Source organism: Micromys minutus, assembly GCF_963924665.1.
Source record: "Micromys minutus genome assembly, chromosome: 1".
Taxonomy (NCBI): domain Eukaryota; kingdom Metazoa; phylum Chordata; class Mammalia; order Rodentia; family Muridae; genus Micromys; species Micromys minutus.
The window spans coordinates 63,336,310-63,358,435 of NC_137969.1; the positions used below are offsets into that span (position 1 = coordinate 63,336,310).

General features: G+C 38.2%; 1 protein-coding gene across 9 annotated transcripts in view; it reads right to left on the bottom strand.

The window, feature by feature from the left end:
- CDC42BPA (CDC42 binding protein kinase alpha) overlaps positions 1 to 22,126 on the bottom strand; it is a 207,116-nt gene that overhangs the window by 22,539 nt on the left and 162,451 nt on the right. For 5 of the 9 annotated variants that reach the window (XM_080927474.1, XM_080927477.1, XM_080927476.1 and 2 more), the window contains 8 exons: positions 18,234 to 18,272; positions 11,050 to 11,154; positions 7,557 to 7,640; positions 5,455 to 5,560; positions 4,284 to 4,420; positions 3,624 to 3,763; positions 2,435 to 2,516; positions 495 to 711 (listed from right to left, as the gene is read on the bottom strand). In XM_080927474.1, the coding sequence (XP_080783600.1) occupies positions 495 to 711; positions 2,435 to 2,516; positions 3,624 to 3,763; positions 4,284 to 4,420; positions 5,455 to 5,560; positions 7,557 to 7,640; positions 11,050 to 11,154; positions 18,234 to 18,272 (910 nt within the window). The remainder of the gene's footprint in view (positions 1 to 494; positions 712 to 2,434; positions 2,517 to 3,623; positions 3,764 to 4,283; positions 4,421 to 5,454; positions 5,561 to 7,556; positions 7,641 to 11,049; positions 11,155 to 18,233; positions 18,273 to 22,126) is intronic. The other 4 variants (XM_080927480.1, XM_080927479.1, XM_080927478.1 and 1 more) reach the window with 1 other exon arrangement.

The following is a 22,126-nucleotide window of genomic DNA, read 5'->3' on the forward strand; positions in this document are numbered from 1 at the left end:
AAAAGAAGTAAATGCTTATTCAATAATGATAAAATTAACAACCTAGTTTGTTAGTGTCACAGACACCGTCCACTCTAGAAGCCCTCTGAAAGGCATCTGACTCCCACTCACTAAACTTCCCATTGCTGATCAGAAAGCAAGGGAAATGTGCCAGGTACTTCAGAGCAGAGCAAAAGGGAAATGTCCACCCACGGGAGCTGCTGTTTGCTATAATTCAAACTCTTCAATCGCACACTGTAAAAGAAGCCTGCACTCGAGGAATGAACTTGTTCTAGTTACAAGAGTAGAAAAGGACGAGCAGCTCGACGTTTAGCGCTCATGCATTTTAGGAAACTAACACACTTCCAAAGTGCTAACCCCACCAGCCTGACACAGGCCTCTTCCATCCCACAAACACCTGCACATTATCCCAGACACTATGTGAAAGCTGGTGCCAGCGCAAACGTAGGTCAGTAAACAGTTGTGACAATATGAGTAGTGTTTTAGAGTCCCACCTATGATTGCAGCGGCCTGCGTTGTTTTAATGAGGGGTAGAGTGCTGTCGTAAGCCTCTTTGGGAACATACACTGAGCGGTCTCTGAATTTGTTTTTCTTCAGAATCTTGTGGAGTTCACTCAGCACTCCTACCCACTTACTCCTCTCAGTCTCACTGTCTGCTAGCATCAGGAGGGAACATTTGTTACTAGGTGCTGAGAGCTGAGAAGCTGTGACCTAAAACAATTTAATAATCACAAAATTAGAAAACAGACATCTTTTATGCTAGCTTCAGGACTGTGCTCATTTGCTTAGCACTCACCAGTAAAATGAGCATTTATTAAATTATCACTTTAGCACACTGAATGAAAGCATCTCACTGTAACAGACAATTCAAACAGCAGGAGGTGATACAAATCGAAATGTTACTATCATTTCATATTCTGTGTTGCGTAATGCTATAAAATACCATAGAAATGTAGACACCAATTTAATAACTGATACAAAATTATCAAGAACCAGTGAGAAAACTAATTTACAAGTATTAACTCATTTAATCCTTAAGAGCTTCATGAGACAACCATGATTACAATCTAAGGGTGTACTTGAGAATCCACGATAAGAGGAAGTAAGCAATCTCTCAAGGGCATAGAGCTAGAGCACGTCTCAATGCTGAAGCCCTACATCGGACTGTTCTGAAAGTCTTAGTGCTTCCTGACAATCTTTCATATTATCATTAAAGAAGACTAGATCACTAGAAACAGTATGCCAATAAAGTTTACAGTCAATCAGAACACTTTTAAGCTATTATTTATATAATATACATATATATTACATATATATGTACAGAGACCCTTTATATACTTACATGTGCTTTAAGCATCAGTGACAATACAATTCTACTACAAATTAGTTACAGGTAAGTGAACCTTTACAGGCTCCCCTGATAGCTAGGGGAGAATAAACAGTTGTGGCCTGGAAAGTGAGAGACCGGGTTTAATCTTTGACCTTTCTTAGATGTAAGATTCATAGACAAATAGAAGTAGGAGAGTTATAACAACAGAATAGTTTTTACAAATTTATACTGTTTAATTCACTAAGATGGTCATTAGCAACTATTTGTATGCAATTATGAAAGGGGGGAGGGAGAGGGAGAGGGAGAGGAGGAGGGAGAGGGAGGGAGAGAATGTGAAGAGAACTGACACAGCCCCAAAGCCACAGCCACAGGAGAAAGATTCTCCTGCACACTCCTGCCAGATGAGCTGGAGGCAGCAAAGAGGCACAGCCAGCACCACAGAACGGTGACAAATGAGCCCTGTTCACGGTTTGGAATATTTGTTATAAAGAAGTAGACAACTGAAACAATTTTTACAATGAGAGTTTTACAGAGACCAACTTTTTTTTTTTTTTTAATTTGAGAAACTGCATGTGGTAATATTTGAATGTTAACTGGAACTCGAAAATATTATAGAACATGAAGAATACTTTAGAAACATATTGATGTATTCTACAAGTCTCAACATAATTTTGTATTCATGTGAATATTAGACAGTATAGATATGTAAATGAGTACTAGGTCTTGTTCTAGTAACTTTATGATTTATACAGAGTAGCAAACATAATCATTAAAAACAAGTAATGGGGTGCTGGAGAGCTGGCTTGACGGATAAGGCACACGCTGCACAGACCCAAGAGTCAGAGTCTGGAGCTCCAGAACCCAGGTAAAGCCAGGTGGATTTGTTTATTGTCTCAGAGCTTCAGAGGTAAAGCCAGGGACGGCTGGGACAAGCTGGCTAGCTCAGCTAGCTCATTACGAGCAGAAGGTTCAGTGAGACTCCATCTCAGTAACAACGTGGAGAGCAATCAAGGAGGTATCTGATGTCAGCATCTAGCCAGTGCACACAAACCCATGTGCACAAAATCCAAAGTATGTAAGTGCTCAAGTCATTCACAGACTTACTCTAAATATACAGGGAATATCTTTTCGACTTGCATGAATAACATCAGAAGCCAAGACTGAACTCACAGAAAATTCTTCATCTCTGAAATAAAAGTCAAACATTTAAAGTTATTACATGTTGCTGTGTGTGTATGGTTTTACTTATATACCCAAATAACATATAGGAAGCAATCCTCAAAGTTTACCTGCATAAACACCCAAGCTCAACCTAAAACAAAACAAAATACAAAATACAAGACTCCAGTACTCAAGGTAATGCATCAGGAGTGACCTGGCAGTGGCACAATACACTAGACATAACATTGACTCGCAAAGCCACACATGACCAGGATGCACACAGCCAGAGGAAGCTTTTGTTAGTCTCCAGGGTTGCCAATGGAATTTCTTTCCTGCCATAATAAATCTCATGTGAGCTGCGTCTTCTGCACCTAAACAGTGATTTATTCCTTTGTCCTATGATGCTGCCTTACAAGTCCTGCCAGTGCCTTATGTATACTGGCTGTGCAAGTTTTGCTGCTGTCCATGTTGTCCTTAATCGTGTGGGCTAAGGAGCTGTCCTTTGCTAGTTCCCCACTCTCCCCATGAGGTCTGCCAAATCACCCTTGCTGGTACTCCCTGCATATTTCACGGTGCTTCAGATACCACTGGGCACAGCTGCAGATGTGCATTTTGAGCAATGGCTATGTCTGAATAGGAGACATGTGGGATCCATCAATCAGGAGCAATGGCTGAGGCTGTAGGAGGAAATACCCCCTACCCCAGGACAGTGCCTAAAGTTCCAGGAAAGGGAGAAAAGAGGTAGGGCACAGGAAGAGAGTGGACAGTGTCGATAGGGAGTCACAGACTCTTTGGTGTTTGCCACTTTACTGTTCTGTCCAGAGGCTGGAGTGAGAGTTACTCCTCACTTACACTCAGTCACTTCGCAGATCAGCAACAGGCAGGACTCTTTTACTACACCAGTGGTCTTTTAGATCCCAACTTTGACTTATAGCTCCACATACTCAATATATAAACCGACCTGCTCTAGAACCACCCCTAACTTCCTACTTTCTAGTATGTAGCTGGAGGGCTAAATCTGAAAACGGACACAAAAACCAAAATTTACCAAATCATAGTAATCTAAAAGGAAGGGCATAAACCTTGATTCCCACACGGCCTCGACACATTTGTCTTCGTTCCTCGGGCTTACCTCATGTCAATCACTTGACTAATGACGGAGCTGGGCTGCGATGCTTTTCCCTCCGCGATATCATAAAGAAACAGTTTGAAGTCACAGACCACAGCCAGCGCTCTCTGCCACCCTTTCTTCACTCCCGCCGGCTTAGGGATCTTAGTTCAGTTTCAGTCAGACAAACAAACAGACAAAACTCAAGTGAAAATGATGGTGAGCTGCAGGTGACACCTGTCTGTTCCCTAGCTGATGAGGCGGCAAGTGTGACACAAGGCTAACAGTAAGGGGAAGTGGGAACACCGCAAGCAGGCTCTGGCTCTGAACTGGCAAGTGAGTCACTAAGGGCAGGTCACTCATGGCTGTCTGGAGAAAAGCGTGACAAGCAAATATGGTTGTAAAACAAAGCTGACACTTAGGCTGGCCAGTCAACATCTCCACAGTCCCAACTTACACCTCAACCACACTCTACCTCTCAGGCAGACCAAAGCCTAAGACTCCTTTATGACGATTTCAACATTTGCAAATCTCAAGATACAGAAAGTACAGAACAGTTTGTGATATTTTAGAATTAATTTCCATGTAATCATGACTCTAAGTTAAAACATTATTTAAATGAGTTTGATTCATTACGTGTTCTCTCGAGCACTGTGCTCACTGAGTGACGACAGTGGTACTTACCCTGACATGGCCCTCATACGCCGTCCCTACTCCCTTCTGGGGGTCTATACCAAGTGGACCTTTAGTTTGCTCAGGAGGAACTGGGCAAGCCGTTGGAGCTTTGTTCACACAAGTTATATGACATGAGAAACCACAGACTTTTGGAGGGGGAAAAAAAAGACAATTTAGACAAAATTTCATTTTAAAGAATTCACTGGCACTAGCTGCATGCACAGTGCTATGTTAGACACATGCTTTTTTTTCTACTTTATTTTAAATAACCATTTCACTAGAGAAAACAAATCCAGTTGCTTGCCATTCAAAAGTTCACGGAGAAATAATATTTGTATCTTTTATTTATTCTCTTTAATATTAGTGATCAAAGTGAGAACCGAATAGATAAAAACCGAGCAAACAACCCCAATCTTGTAAGTATCATGGCTGAATCCTACAGAAGAGCTCCCTGGAGGGTTTTTCTAGCTCCTTATCCTACTGCAACTTGTTATCAGCCCTGAAATTCCCTTGCAAGAGTTACTAAGAGATGCTGAACTACTCAATGCTCTATCAGCAATGCTTAATTAATCTGTGTGTGGTGTACATGTATGCACATATATGTGTTTGCATGTTCACAGTGTATGATGATGTAGATTCCAAGGTTGATGTCAGGTATCTTCTTCCATCTGCTACTCCCCATTGGATTTTGAGGCCCAGTCTCTCATCGAACCTGGAGCTCAACAATTCAACTAGCCCAGCATACCAGTACCCTCAAGGGTCTCCTATTTCTACCTCCTGAGGGCTGGGATCACAGCTGGGCCACCAACCTTTACATGTATGCTGGAGACCCAGACTCTGGTCCTTCTGTTTCTGTGGTAAGCACTCCTTCACTAAGCCATTCCTCCAGCCCTGTACCAGTAGCTTTTGACCAATCATCTGAAAGCACGTGCCTCAGTGACTATAAAGGCACACACAGAAGGGAGCATTTGAGTAGTCTACATGCTTTCACTGTAGGTAGGACAAGAGGTAACTCCACTGAGCATTTCCTATCATCTCTGTTACACACCTCTTGCTTAGAGTCACAGCTTGATGTCACAGTCATGAAGGAGCAACCCCATGGTCTACTTGGAGCCCACATGCACTGTCAGCGACAACAGTATCATAAAAAGACCTGTCATTTCCTGTCTGCTGTTCTTACCTTCACAGGAACAGCCCTGTCTTATCAAACCAACCATCAAGGAGGTACACTGATGGCACTTGGTAGGGGCAGTAAAAGACTTCACGAAAAACTGATGGGTCTTGCGCTGCAAAATATAGGACAGGAGAGTCAGTCCCTCCACTTCTCACTGCACGTCCACATGGAGCTGCGGCTCTTCATGCACCAGAGACAAACTCACATGTACCGCACAAACTCACACTTTCAGCTCCAGGTTATATTTTATGAAGTTTTCTTGAATATAACTCTGCGTGTTTCTGACTGCATTTGACATATGTTGGCTCGATCCTGCTAGTCTGCTAGCCATCTAGCCATCTACTAGAGGCTTTCTACTTCCCACTTAGTTACTGACAGAAATGAGCAACTCTCATCTTTTGTCTCTTAGACCTTGTCTGATCTAGAATTTAGAAGTTTAGCTTATGTTTCTGAAATATTTTAGTTTCAGTTTTCTCCTGAATTCTTTATCATTTCAAACCTTCCTTTCCCCCACGTCTTTAAAAATGCTATTATCATGGAGGAGGAGGGTAGTGCAGGCATCACAGGACTCATGTGGACAGCAAGGTCAGCTCTCTCTGGCACATTGCTGAGGCAGCGTCTTGGTCTCTCTACTGCTGCACTGTGTACTCCAGGCTGTGTGGAGGACTAAGATCACAGGCACGCACCACACTGTGGCACCGAGCGCCTCCATGGAGGAGCCACAGCTCTAGCCCACATTTCACTTCTGAACTCTCCTGTCTCCAGCTGGTTGGTACTCTAGCTCCTGTCATCTAAATAAGCACCTTTTTGGAAACATTTAAAGATTTTGAGCATGTTTTAAGTGTTTTCTTACTTACTTACTTACTTACTTACTTACTTACTTACTTACTTTATTTATTTATTATAAGTATACTTTAGCTGTCTTCAGACACACCAGAAGAGGGCATCTGATCCCATTACAGATGGTTGTGAGCCATCATGTGGTTGCTGGGAATTGAACTCAGGACCTCTGGAAGAGTAGTCAGTGCTCTTAATTGCTGAGCCATCTTTCCAGCCCTCTTGCATTTTTTACTGAAGCTTTTCATCTCTAATTTGAAGAAATTTTAGGCCATTATTTCTTTTTTAAAGAAGATTTGTTTTTCTTGAGTTTCTGTGTCACTGCATATGTCAAGGGTCCTGGAAATCAGAAGGGGATCGGAGCTCTGGAGATGGAGTCACAGGCAGTTGTGAGCTGCCTGATATGGACGTTGAGAACAGCGAGTGCTGTTAAGCTCAGAGACATGACTCCAGACCCTTCATGTTTCTTTAATTTCACCTCTCTCCTACTGAAGGCTCCACTATAAGATGCTGACAGTGATTTTGTTGGATAGCTTCCCTGAAGATTCTTCACCTCACTGCTAACTGATGCATTGCTCTACCCACTCTATTATTAAGGCCTTTTATGGGCTTCAGTAGCTATAGCCTATGTCAGTGCTGCTGGATTACTTTATTTACCACTGCTCTATCCTGACTGACACTGCCTGTGTCGGTAAGAATACTTATGTTTATTTTCACCTCACGCTCTCATGTAACAGCACGTAGTGATTCTTTTGCTTAGCACATCCTCCTTCATGTTTTTTTAAAATTAGTTCTCAGAGCCACTGACCTCTCAATGGTGATTTATTCAGTTTATGTTTGGGGAAAGAAGCACTGGTCTTCCAGTTTCTAAGAATTTCTTCGCATGGCTTAGACAAGGAGCTCAGTCTTCCTGATGTGTTCATACAACGCCCTAGTCAAGGAGGGCCCACCTGTGCTTTTTACTGAGCATTTCTCTTTCTTAGTATTTGATTAAAGGGATTCATCTTCTCTAACAAGGGGCCTCAACCTAATGCTTCCATCAGGTAACAAAATGAGGGGTTCCTGGAGCATCCTCTAATTGGCTTTGAAACAGGATTTAAGAATTAGACACTAAATATGCCTCCCAACATTCAGAATGCTATTTATATTCGTTATAAAATTTGTTTTCTTCTCAAAATTTTTATTTTATAACTTTGAGGAAATCAGCAACAAAACTCACAGTAAATATCCAAAGTAGAAGAAATTCACTCTCATGTTTTGGAAGCAAGTACCTTAGGTGGAAAAGCAGTTGAAGCTGGGCATCCCTTTTTCCTTAAGGTCGGTGTGTGAACTGGAAGTGGAGCACAGTCTGCAATCTGAATCCCGAGCAAAAGAGGAAATGAGTGTCATGGAACACTTTACTTAGAAAATAACTAGAAAGAGGCCAGAGTAAATAAAACCAGACAACACATCAAAAAGGCCATCGGGACACTGTGTGGTCTCCCTGAGAGTCACACTTCCACAAAACTGAGTTCATGATATTTACAATTTAAGTATTTTCTCAATTACAATCATTTCAATTTAGAAAGTTAAAAATAAATAAATAAGAAAATAAAATCCACAGAAGAAAACAAGAATCACAGCATATAACTTACACAAAAGTAGAGCTATTTTCACATTCATTTGAATTTGTCACATTGATCCTTAAAAGTACCTGAATATTTAGCAAGACTGATGATAATATTTACAAGATTAATCTCTTAAACAACTTTTTATTGTGTATGAGTTTGTGTGTGCATGCATGGTGTATATGTATGAGTTAGATGAACACATGTGGGAGGTCGGGGGTAACTCTATGAAGTTACTTCTCTCCTTCTATACGTATGTGAAACCACAAGTTCTGTATACCCAGAGACAAAGTCTGAGTTTGCCTGGCAGGTAAAGTACCTGCTGAGCCATCTCGCCAGTCCTAGAAGATTTCCATATTTAGAATATACATTATGCATATAGAGTATAATTACACAGAATTGAATAAATGGAAAATAGTGAGATTCTTACACATAAATTAACTTTAATAAAGGGGTTAAATTATTTAATATTATTGAAACTATGACTTTGTTTAGCTATGAACCATATTTTTACTGTAAGTAGAATGAAATCTACTTTATGAGGTATTCTATAAGATGTTCTTTGAATAAAAAGAACCAGTGGTTTTATTGGAAGTTAATGTAGGGGAGGAGGCTTAATTAACAAAGTAAAAAATAAAAAAGACAGTAACTTTGTTTTAGGATGCTAAGAAAGCACACACACACACACACACACAAAGCAACTTAAGCCCTATATAAAGTTACAGAATACTAAAACATTAAGAGAAAGTTGGGTAGTACTCTGCTTCTAACCATAACCTCAAAAACTATTAGATATAAATTGTAATCCTAATATGGAGTTTGACTGAATGTCTAAGTTTTCTGTGAATTGTGAGTTTATATTCAATTTAATTTTGTTTACTTTTGAACAGCTTGAAAATGTATTAAATCCAACCTATAATTTAGCATTGAAAATATAAATATAAAAGATAAAAGAGGAACAATGAAAAACCATATGCAAAAGATAATAAAACACAATGGCAAACAAAACTGTCACTGGAATTCTACAGAAAGTCCTTGAGAAGTTATTAAAATTAAAGATTCAAGCAAAGGTGCTGGATAAAAGATCAGTGCCTATAAAAACTGCATTAAACTGGATCTCACACACAACACAAAATTTAGAGCACTAGAGTAAATCAACAAGCAACACAGAGCACATTGAAGACAATGGAACTCTACTAAAGAATGAAAAGAAATAATGTCTGTGTGTAACCGTGTTCACAGGTGGAAATGCCCAGTATCAGGAAGATGTCAGTTTTCCACACGTAAATATATAAGTGTAATTCAATTCTAATAAAAAGAGTCACATAGAATTTAACACTCTTAACAGGAGAAGCATTCAGAACTAAAGGGTCAAGAAGGAAGAGAACAGTGACTGTTCAGGACTGCAGTGATAGAGACAACGCAGATCGGTGCAGGAGTGAGCACAGGATGGAGAGGCCATGACACACCGGAGCATGCAGAGCAGCCACAGTGCTGCTGTGGGTAAGACAGAGACTCAGTGGTTTATATGGGGAATAGTAGATTCTCACTTCCCACTCCACATAGCAATACTTTTCAGTTTGTAAGGTCTTAAATATGTAAAAGCAGTAGTTTAAAATTTTAGAGCAGCAGAACATGGAAGAAAAATAATATTTTCATATAAAAAAACCACCTTAAAAACCACAAAAAAGCAGAAAGAAGCCATACCGGGAAAGACTGAGAAAGCTGACCAAAAGTTTAAAAAAACCCAAAAAGATAACACAAAATTGAAAAATTATCCTCAGAATGAAAGAAAATGTTTGCAATCAACAGCCCAGAAAAGGACTCATATTCAGACTTAAAAGTAACATTTCAAAAAGAAAACAGTAAAATTAACAAAACAAACGCACAAAGGATACCAACAACCAAATCATTAATAGACAAGGAACACATACAAAAAGGCTAAATACCATTAGAAAAGGTAGAATCCCAAGTTAATAAAAAAAAAATACAAAAATGTTCCTTAACAGCCATCCAACTGGGAAAAAGTCTGACTGTAGCAAGGGTTGGCAGGGATGTAGGGACATGGGGAATTTTCATGTACTGCTGGGGTGTGGGGGATAAAAATGGATCCAAGCACCGTAGCAAACAATTTGGGAAGATCTAACTAGTTACGATTTAAGGTATATACACAATACAACTACTTTGACTCACACAGCTCATGTGCAAAAGCACAAATACTAGGATCATCACCCCTTTGGCACGGACTCTAGCAACAACGGCTGGAAGCAGTGAAGTCTGTCACAGGAGACACGCATACAGTGAGAGCTGTGCACCCATCCCAGCAGTTCTTCTCAGTGTTTTGTAAAGCTCTAAATCCCAGCCGACTTCCAAACCAAACCAAACAAAACACGGGAAGAAACATCCCAGATCCAGTGCAATCCACAGAGATGACGTCAATATGTCACTCTTCCTAGTGGTGACTGATGAGACCGTTACCCAACACCTTTGGCTTAAAGCTTATATAGAAGAATAATCAATGAGCTAAATGTACATTCTTCAATGTGCAATTAGTTTAGAATGACAGGTACTCTTTAGGGGGAGAAAACTGACCAATGGGTTGCTTAAAGTAACTGTCTGACATAAATGACTAATGTAGTATTTTTTGACTCTCAGAAGGCAAGCTTTAGTGAGAGTACCCATGCTAAGTGCAGTTAGAGCACACTCTCTAACTGTCACAGCCGTTCAGCTGTTACAGCACTCACACTGTACCTCTAAGCTATGTTTATGATGCAAAAATTAGTTATATCATGGCTTCTTGAACTGATTAGAAGAATTAAAGAACACAAATCAAGAATGACACTTTCAATACCTTGTGCCTACAGTTTGTATTTAGCAATGCTAATGTTTCCATACATTTTGAAAGTAATATTTACTTAAGTATATCTCTACACACTTCTCTAAAAACTACCTTTACCTATCTACCTACCTATTTTTGCCTATTTTATGTGAGTGATAATTTTCTATCTCTCTCTGTATTATCAGAACGTACTGACATCTAACAAACCATAACTTATCATACAATGTACTTAATTAGGCAGATTTCACTTAAATTTTTCAGTTCCCTTTCCTGAGCCCCAGTGTACAGTTGTGGAGCAAGGCTGCTCCAAGGAGGCACCTTAACTGGCTCAGCTTCACTAGATGTGGAGGGAGATGTGGGCCTTGACTGGATGTAAAACTTGATGCTCGGACTCCGTATATAAGAGTTGTCAACGGGATCAGTCTAGGAAAATAAGTCAGGAAGAAAAAACCCCGAGAAATCACTTTTTAACAACATGATCATGACAACAATTTTTGAGGAAGATTTTTAAAAACCAACTCAGTTTGAATATTCACATTCAGAATGGCATTATGCAAAAGCACTAGTTCTACTACAAATGTTGTGTTAAATATGGAGAACTGCTGTAATCTGGCAGCTATATGCGAGTTATGGGTGAGTAGTGATAAACTTTAGGATGGCCTTCTATGGAAAGTGGGCACAGGCAGGCATTCAAACTATTCCTAAGCTGTTAACCAAAGCTCCAGCCCAAAGCTTGCTGTTCATCTCTTACCGTGAGCGCTGGCTTACCCTGTATATTTGTATTCCATGAAAAACACTAATATTTCACACACAAGAATCATACATGTGAGAAAAGAGTACTTTTCAGAGATGCATGCTATAGATTATACATGATTTTTGTCCTAGACAGTAAAATTTAGGTCTTTTCAAGGCGTTATTTGAAAGGAAAAGGAATTCAGTATGAGCTTTGTGTTTGTCACTAATGTGCTCTTCTTATTTTACAACAGAAAAAAATATTGTAGTTAGATGCACCCTTTAGAGGTAAGTGCTCTTAGAAACTGAAAACTCTTTGGATTAAAAAGTTAGTGTGAAACAATCTCTTAGACAATCTGTTCTATTTGGCAATTTTCAAAGTTGCTAGGATTGAGTTTAAAGAAGATAATTTGGAAAGATGAGGTAATTTGTTTTGAATGTAGTGTATAGAAAACAGCAATGTCCTAACAAAAGGACTAAACTACTTTCTCTTATTACTATGGTTGCTCCTAGGGAGCATGATGGCAGACAAAGCACCCCCTTCTAAATTACAGATGTGAGAGATTTAAGTACAGACATAAGAATATGAATTAACAAAGTAGATCAAAACACATACTAAAATAATAAAGACCCTTGTATACGGAACTGAGTGAACAAATACAACCTATTAAAACTCCAGGCTGAATGGTAAGTGATCAGGATTAGAGGGATCAGAAACAGTTTCCCAGACATTAACTTTCCAGCTCCCTTTTTCATGCTGATCAGGGTTCTGGGTACTTGGATTCCATGTCTAAGTATGCAAATAATTTTCTCAATTAGAGACTATTAGCTCATGTACAGCTAGATTAGAATACTGTGGTGGACAGTTTCAAAATTCAATTTGCTACGACTTAAGAGTCACCAGGAATGAGAGTCTCATGAAGAATTATCTAGATCAGTGGCCTATGGGGCTTATCAGTGAAAGATCCTTTTGATCGTTGTGATATAGACGACTCAGCCCACTTTGGGTAGTGACATTTCCTAGGTAGGGTGTCTTGAACTGTGTAAGACAAGAAAAACCTAGATGAGAGCAAGCAGGCATCATGAGTGCATTATTCCCTCTGCTCTTGACCATGGATGTGCTGTGACCAGCTTTGTGACTTATCTGAAATAATGGATGAGATACATGAGACAACTAAATCTTTTCAGATATTGCTTTGATCAGGTGTTGGTTTGGGGCTTTTGGTGTTTTGTTTGTTTGTTTTTGAAATCACAAAACCAGAAATGAAGCCAGAATAAAAACAGTTCTGGAGTTGTGGTATGTTGCTCATATGAAACAGTCACCTTGGTCAATATGAAGAATTGTTAATCTGGTGAGTTTGCAGGAGTTACAGACTAGGAATGGCAAACATCAGGAGCAGCCCTCTACATGTGTCCCCCAGGGTCTCTGAAGGTTGTGGGCACAGGTCACCATTCAAATAGTAAGTGAGGTAAGAGTTTGGTGAAAATAACCAACACAGTTACTAACCAACTTAAATCTTTCATTTTTAGGTTTTAAAAACTGGAATTGCTGAGGGATACCAACTACCAGCTCTGTATGCGTGGCACAGATGATTCCATAAATTGGTATGCTTTGAGACGTTAGGCCTGAATCTAACTCTTCTTTGCACGGTCAGTCTCTATGTTCTACCAAGGTGCTGCCACAACAGAAACATTCAAAGCATTAAGAATCATAGAGGCCAAGTTATATTTCTTTTGACAGTGAACTATGAACAGGAAGAGGAAAGTAAAGAATCAAATGAGTCTTAAGACAAATTTGCCCCATTAAACATCTTTACTTGGTGGCAGCTAAGGAGAAGGTAATCAAAGTATATTACTAGCGATATAAAGCAGGAGTGTTTCTCACTTCCTACATTCTCCTCATTCTATTGTCTAGTTAGACAAATTGCAAGGTTAAGAAGCAGTTCTGAAATATTTTACAATAAGAACCTAAAATTGACTCAATCATGGAGTGTTCAAGTGGAAGATTTGTTGTACATCGAAAACTACACTAGTTTAAGAATAAGTTAATTTTTTTGAGCTATCATGAAAGCATGGAGCCCTAATACACAACAGTAGGAAAAAAAAAAAAAAAAACTCTTGGTTCAAGGTAATTTTGTGAACAGGAATAAATAGTTCAAATATCACTTTTACCTCTAGGTCTTGTGACTTTAATATATCTAGAGTCAAGGGCACATAGCTTGTGTTTTTCATTAATACTAACCCAAATCTTACAGCAGGCCTACTCCCTGAGTTGTGGGAATGTGGGCTAACAGAAGAGAGCACCAGAGTCAGCGGCTGCTGCACCACCTTCTCGTCAGTGGAGACAGGAGCTTCTGTCACAGCTGGCCATTTATTTAGCAGGGCTCTCTGATCTACCACCCAAACCAGAGTCAGGTGTTAAAACATTTACCAGCATGCTTTAGGATCCCATAAAAATGTGACATGGCAGTGAGTGAGCTGCTAGAGAAAGAAAAAGGCCCATTATCAGTTTAATCTGTGATCGCTGACTCAAAGAATTCTAGAACCCTTTAATAGAAATCTTTTTCTTTTGAAGAATTTCTGACATGCATTAATTTGTTGTTTCTTCTTAGCTAGTTTTCACTAATTAGTGTCAATGAAAGAGAACAAAAATGAGGAAATAAAAATTACTTTCTTAGCTGTATCAAGTAAACAAAGACTATACTGAAAAATACAGTAATATTTTAGAAAGACAAACCAGTGTTAACGATAATAAAATACAATAACAAAAAATCACTATATGTGCTTTTTAGAGCTGTATGCTCTTAAACTAAAACTCAATTTCATTAAAAAAATCAATTTAGTTTTCTTTTTAAGAAACTAAGTAACTACATTACAGTAGTATTTTGAAATGGCAATAAGTGGAAATATTAAAAAATCCAACTATATCATTTACAATAACATTCTGAATTTTGAAAAAAAACCACTATGGGTTGAAAATTATCACTCTACTTTTCTATGTGTAATTCCAATAAATGAAAGAAACCACACAATTAAACATGAAAACACTCATGGCAAAAAAATTTTTTTTGAACATCAAACTTAAAACAAAATTCTAGGTCTTTTAAAAGACAAGTAGAGGCTAAGGGAGTAAAGACACTGTGTTGTCACATCATCTCGGGGTTGCTGCCAGTATGAATATTCTCTCGAACACAGTTTAACAAGGCAGATGAGCAAGACGTGCCACTAACACCAACAGGCCTGTGGTTTTCATTTTAACTACAATTAACTACAATTAGACCCTAATCCTTACCATGTATTTGTGATTCATGGTTTACTCTTACTATCAAAAGGACTTAACTAAATTTCCAGAATATTCATTAACTTCACTAAAGATGCCTAAGATTGATTTTAAGATTAGCTGACAATAATTCATATACACAAACATGAATAACACTTTTTACACAGAGCACTCCACTCTAAAAACATTTTAAAATGTAATCATCATTTCTGTATTTAACCCATGGAACTACTGAAGGTATTATAGTATTACATCTAAGTACTTAACTGAGTTACTAATGTAGTAAAAGCCAATAAATATGATATACATAAGAGCAGAGCTGTATCAATTTAATAGTTATCTTGAGAGGTATACAAACAATAAAAAGTAGATAGTAAAAAAAAGCAACATATAATATTAATGGATAAAGTATTCTGATATAAGTTCAATGACAGACCTTGGAAGCAAATCTCAATCTAACAGTGTAAAAAATTTACTCAGTATTTTAAAATTATAATTCACTGACAAAGGATACTTTTATAAAAATACTTTTTCAAGTTTTGTTAACTCATTTTCTCTAAGGAAACATATTTTAATGACTTATTCTAATGAGTAGGAACTAGAAGACATTTACTATACTGTCAGTTTTGTATATGTTCTCATAGTTCAAATATATAATGAGTGTATATAATAAAAAAGTCAAATATTGTGATTTTTGTTCGTAATGCATGACAGGGTCATGCAAGAAGTCCACAATGGTCCCTGAATGTATTAAGATTTTTCTAGCAAATTATCCTCACAATATATTTGTAATAAAATAAAAGTATTTTTCCTTCCAGGACAAGGTAACTGTCAGATTTTCAGATGACTTCACCAAGAATTCCTCACACTAACAGCATAGTTTAGCAATAAGCAAGAATGAAGACAGTCACCATGACTGTGTCATCCTGACTGTGTCACTGTCCTCTGTGCCCTCAGGGCTGCCAGTCACCCAGGCAGTAGCACGTGTACATGCAACTTGTTTTAAAGTTAAAAAAAAAAACCTGATATTTAATATAGACAATAAATTATAATTTAGTTAAAAACAGCTTGCATTTAATATATTGCTTGCATCAGAAACTATAATTTGAAATAAATCTACTTTTTAAAAAATCAAATTTGCTTTTAGCTAGAAGCATTCTTGAAATAAAGGGGCTAATGTTTTGTATTCAGAACACAAAACATTTTGTGAAATAGTTATTCTGTTAGCTGAGCTTATGACCTCCAGTATTATAGAAGCATTACTTCATTTGGAAAATAGTAAATTTATTATTCTGTAACAAGTAAATATTACTTAATGTTATAGCCTTAGGTATAGTCTTACTAGTTACAAATACATTTATTTATGGAAATTTCTCCCAAAGTTCTTTTCAGTATACTGACTTGAGTATGGACTCTAGAGGATTATATGAACTGTACGCTGGCTCTTCATAGTCTCTGCTCCAACTTCTAAAGTCACAATCTGAATTGAGACCGTCTGTTCCTTTCAGTATTAAAAGAATCAGATGGAACTCTCTCCAGTCATTAGTATTCATACATTAACAATACTATTTATAACATTTTTCTTATAGTATACTTAATTTACTATTTAATTGAACTTTAAGTCTTCAACCTGCAAATGAGGCTAAACAGCACAGAAATGGCCAACTCTAGGATGTTCACTTATTTCTGTGATATTTCAAGGGAAAGAATTATTATAGGTTTACAAAAGCATTTAACCATTTAAAAACATGATGTGTGTGTGTGAAATCATATGTCAACGTTAGACACAAACCCACAATTAGAAATAGTAAGTATTTGTATCCTATGGAAATAATGTTACAAGCATGCCCCAAAGACTACAGTACCACCAAAAAGTTCCCACTTAACTAATGGATAATTTACATGTCTTCAATTATGCCTTTATGAACATATCACTTTACAAATTAAAGAAGAGAGAAGTTAGCTCCTAAGCCAAGACGGAACTGAAGGAAAAGGAGATGATCAAGACAACCATGCTGACAGCAAAATAACTGTAGGTTCTGGTTAATGGCATCTTATTTAGACACTATCATGTAAAGATACAGGATTAGGAGTAAAACCATAGAGCAGTCACTTTTCCCCTTATTTCTTGAGTCAAGGAAATGTTCTAGGTGGCCAAATCTCCCATAGTGTACACGGCTAACTAATCAGATATAACTAATAATAAAATCAACAATAAAACAAACCCTTTCTGAATTATAACCTTATTAAAAATAAGCCATCATAAGTCCATTCAGTTCACAGGCTGAAAATTCAAATCTAGTACAGATGAGCAGACAAATGCTAGCCTTCCCATTACAAAATATCGTATATTAAGATTAATTTGATAGATGAAAGTATAATGGCTTAACTCTATAAACTTCAAAAGCATCAAGACATCTGTAGGAGCAGCAATCTCTCATAGGCCTGTGCTAACAGACGACATGAACTTACAGACCCACTGAGAAGGGCGCTCACAGCTGAGGTCTGCTCATTATTGACAATGGCCCAAAACCATCTGTAAGGCAAGCGTTACTCCTGCTTGTATGACAACAGCCCTGCATCAGGTCAGAGAGAACACAGTCAACACCATCCTACCACCTCTCACGTTCACCAAGAAGTACTTCCTCTCCAGCTGTCCGTCTCTAGGAACTGTGGAGTAAAGGTACTTGCTCATTATCAAGTTGACAGATGAAAGTTAATTTTAGAGCTATTTAACACTGCATGTAAATCCAGTTTAACATCTGGGTGGTGTGTGTGTGGGGGCAGGTGCTGGGACAGAGGTTGGTTTATAAAAGCCCAAGACCTTTCCACATACTGATTCCCCACCTGGGGAATATCAGAGCCACACGAGGCCTAGGAAGTGGGCAAACACTTTGAGGTCCAGAGGCATAGAGCCTAGCACTAGCAATGGAAGATGTTTCCAGTGTTAATAATGTACAGAAAGAATCTTTTTAATTCTTGAATTTATCTTAGATTAAAAAATCATTATTAAAATGATTTTCCTACATCTATACTGTGTAAGGTATTTAGGGAAATTCCTTTCACATCCATTAAACATCTACCCTACAATTCCTTCAGAAATGATCTACGTAAAATCCAGTTAACAAAGTCTACAAATGGCCTGGACACTCTACACATTTGTGTATATCAGATTTTCTCTGAGAAACTCACTTACTTTGTGTGTGAATAACATAGAAAGCACACTTTAAAAAAAGTATTTTACTATTTTCATGGCTTAGTTGTATAAATCTACATGAAGAACATTTCTAAAGCTCTGCTGCCAAAGCCAAAATGAAGGGATAGAGAGACATGGGGAGAAGAGAGGAGAGGAGTGGTGGCAAGAGCAGCAGCACATGCATGCAGTGGTGCAACGACGCATGGAGCATGCTCAAGGGCTCTGCAGCCAAAGGCCAAGGATGACAAACAAGCAGAAGGCATTGGGACGGCACACAGTGCGAGAGTCTCTTACACGTCTGCCTTTGCTAGCTGGAGTACAGGACGGAGAGCGCTTCAACAGAGAGAGAACACCACGTTACACATACAGGCTCCAGGCCCTCTGTACCAACATATAGCATACAGGCACATAGACAATGCCATTGTTTTGATACATTCAAGTACATTTATATCCAGAGAAAACTGTAGGCTAGCAATAGTAAGGAAACAGCTGCTCAGATGTGGTCGAAGGCTGAAGTTTTCATTGCACACACATAGTGATCCACAGGACAGCATTCCATCAAGTCATGAACAATTTCAACAACAGGTCTATTTAATTTTGAGTTCTATTTACAATCACTTAATAAAACTTATTTGAAGCATAGTAACACACACACACACACACACACACACACACACACACACCGCCCCTCCCCCTCCCCCACTGAAATATATAATTAGCAGCTTTGGGTTATGCATTTACATGCCAACTCTTACTCTTTTCAGAGGCGACATTTAAAATGCTGAGAGCTAGATTAGGAATCATCAGCACTGTTCTGTCCTGTCCACCTTGACAACATTTTCACACCTTGAGGTTGGCTATGTGAAAAGTAAGTCTTGGATCATGTGCATCACTATGAGAACAATGGTAAATTCAAGACATTCGTGAAGGGAGAATGCATGACTGAGTTCAATATTCTGGAGAATTCCAGTAAGATTTTAATTGGGGCTAAAATCTGTGCCTAAACTCTGCCTGTGGAAATAACTCATTTCTCTTGTTTGACAGATTATGAGAAAGAAAAGCAGGAGGAGGTAAATAGAAAGCTGGATTATGGATCCAGTATCTTCTCCCATGTCTGAATTTCAGATACTAGAACTTTAATTTCTACTTGTCCTCATCTGGTTGGCTACATAGAAAGTGAGGCTGGGTGGGTCTCATGTGAACTCACCAGGTTTGGGGATACGTATGGAGCTGAGCGAAAGGAAAGGTGGATGAGATATAGATTGTCACAGAGGAGATTGTTACTTTTTCTACTGCAATTTAAATATGGAAATGCCTTTCCTACATGCTCTTGTCATGGTGGAAATTCATGTCTCATATTTTTTAAAAAAATGAACCCAACCTCTTTCTGTGTCTTAAGGAATGCCACACAAATCCTTTCTCTACACTTGTGTTTTTCCCTAAAGATGAAAACCCTAAGAGCCACTCTGGCTAAGGCCACTCTTACAGACAGGAAGGTGTGATTAACAAAGGCTTAGACTCAACATTTTCTAGGGTTCTTTTGAAGTCCACACTGTGTGCAAGCCGCCCAAACAGCCATCCTCTTACACCACAGCTGCAGAATACTGAGCACACCCTGCTCTGCCTGATTCTTCTCTTTCCTGGGGAGCAAAATGACTGGAATTACATAAACCCCTTCCCTATGCCAAAGCTGTTCCTACATGGAAGTAACTACACAGCTTGACTTAAGGCATACTGTTCTTACCATCTCTGCAAACTGATAAAAATATTCCAGCATTTATATCAATTATGAATAAACAGACAAAACAATCTCAGGAAAATCCGTGAATAGGAGACTAGTTCCATGTTGTTCTAAACAATGAAATGGTAATTTTAATAGCTCACATCAAAGAATAAATGTAGGAGAGCAGAAGGTAAACTTGGAGGGAGGACTACCAATAACAAAACTAAGAACGCTGAAGGTAACCCTGCACGTGTGTATGGGGAAGAACTGAGACGATCAATGATATGTACACAACACCAAATTAAACCTGTAATTCCTCTGGCCTAAATGTGGAAGGTCCGGCTGCCATTAAACATTAGTCCTTCAACATTCTTTTTTATAGCAATAATAGAAGATAGAAGAGGATGACCAGAAGGATGGTATTTGAAGTTAGTTAAGAACCAAAACGTACTACTGCAGGGAAAGTCACACATTATAAGGAAGATGCAAAATATAGCCAGATGTAGGATAAAGAATAACCAAGGTTCAATTACTCCTTAAGAATCTAAATACCTAACAACAGTAGCTACTGCTGAACTTGTGTTTCACAGCATTGTTATCAAGGATGTGAAACATGAACATACCAAAGATTTAATGCTACTATTTAAACATAATTTTCTATGACTTTAATAATAAAATGAGTGAATGGCTAATATTGGGAAACATGGTCATAGTTACAAACAATGAACAAAAGAAATAAGAAGGTTATATAATAAACTATAAATTAAGAACAGAAAATGGCTTTTAAATGGGAGCTCACTATTAGCTCTTCCTCTAATAAAAGAACACTATCATTTTCCAATAGTAATGGGATTTGACAATTCCAAAAAAAGGTGCTGTGGTTCATATTATTAGTGACTGAATGGCTAAGATGTAAGGAGCAAGGACAGCGGCATGTCAGTGAAATAACACTCGCAGACAAGAGACAGAGCCTAAGGTGAAGAGAAAGATAACCAACCCAAGTAAGGAAATAGACTGCAATTCTCAAAGGCATAATACAATTCCTTTAAATATTCAAACCACTTTATGAGACTATAAACTCCGTAGTTTATACTAGGACCATAACTCCAACTATTTGTCAGATGAGCAAATCTAGGTATTGAAAGGCCAGGTAATCTCTTTCAAACTCCATGCTAGAAAGTGGAATAGGCAGTTTATGAGGCTTACCAGAACAATGGAAGAATGGCAACTCCTGCCTTGGAAAAGTGTGAAGCAAAACCAAACCAAAACAAAACAAAAAACCCAAAACAAGCCCCACTGAAACCCACAGTGTTTGTGCATCAGCTCACTTTCACCGTGTACTAGGAACCCCTCTGCCCTTTTCTAAGACTCAGCTCTAGGCTGGGATCTGAGAGGGTAAGTTGGCTGGGAATGGGTATGACTTGGGTGTACTTCCATTACAGAGAGAGGAGCAATCTCAGGGCGTTCAGGACACGCAGATCTCTGTGGAGTTGTTCAGGTTTTACAACCCAAGTGCTAATGGGAAAGCAGAGGATGGAGGCGAGAGTTTGTTTAGGAAAAGTGAAGATCGTTTATTGGTAAAAAGACCATGGCAACTGACTCAAGTTGTCGACTGTGATAATGAAAGTATGTGACTGTTCTAGCGTAACAAATACAGCGTAGTGCTCTCAGGACAGTCATCTTTCAATTTTACTGCAGTCATCCAATATAATTAAATGTTTTAAGAACAACAAAAATTTCTATTTTGGAGGGAAACAGGTTTAGGTATATTTTGAAACACACCAAAAAGTCTCCTTATTGTTTGTGAATTTGAAAAAATATAAATAATTTTTCAGTGAAAAATTATGCTGTAATCATCTTCTGAATTGTACTTTATTTGTTGTACTTTAACAAAATATTAGAAATAAAATATTTAATGAATTTCCCCTTATTTAAAAATGTTTTAATATACATTGTTTACATTTAAACTCTTTTCATTGTTCAATTTCTGCAGAGTCTGCATGTTCAACAGGATATCAAGGATTCCAAGTCATCTAAGGTAGAACAGAAAATGAATGGAACAGGCAGTGCAGGTGGGGAATGGATGCATCACACTTACTAGGAACCTATACAGTGTTACATCTACACAATTAATTCTGATAGAATATATTAATGCAGCCAAGTGGGGCACACAGTATGAATATTTACGTAAAATCACTGTGCACATTAGAAATCTGTCTGCACTAAAATTTAATTTATATTCCTAATGTGTTAGGATAAAACTGAGGCATTAACTCTTGAAATGTCACTTTTTAAATTACTCCACCAGAAGCTTCTTCTTTGAAACTAACAACACAGAAACAGCAGGTACTGAAGAGAAAAGGAGAGAGTAAAAGGGAAACTATGAAAGACAAAAGGAGCAGTTTATCCGGGACAGAGACAGTATGTAAGCAAGCATTCCAGGCTTTCTTGTAAAGAATGGAAA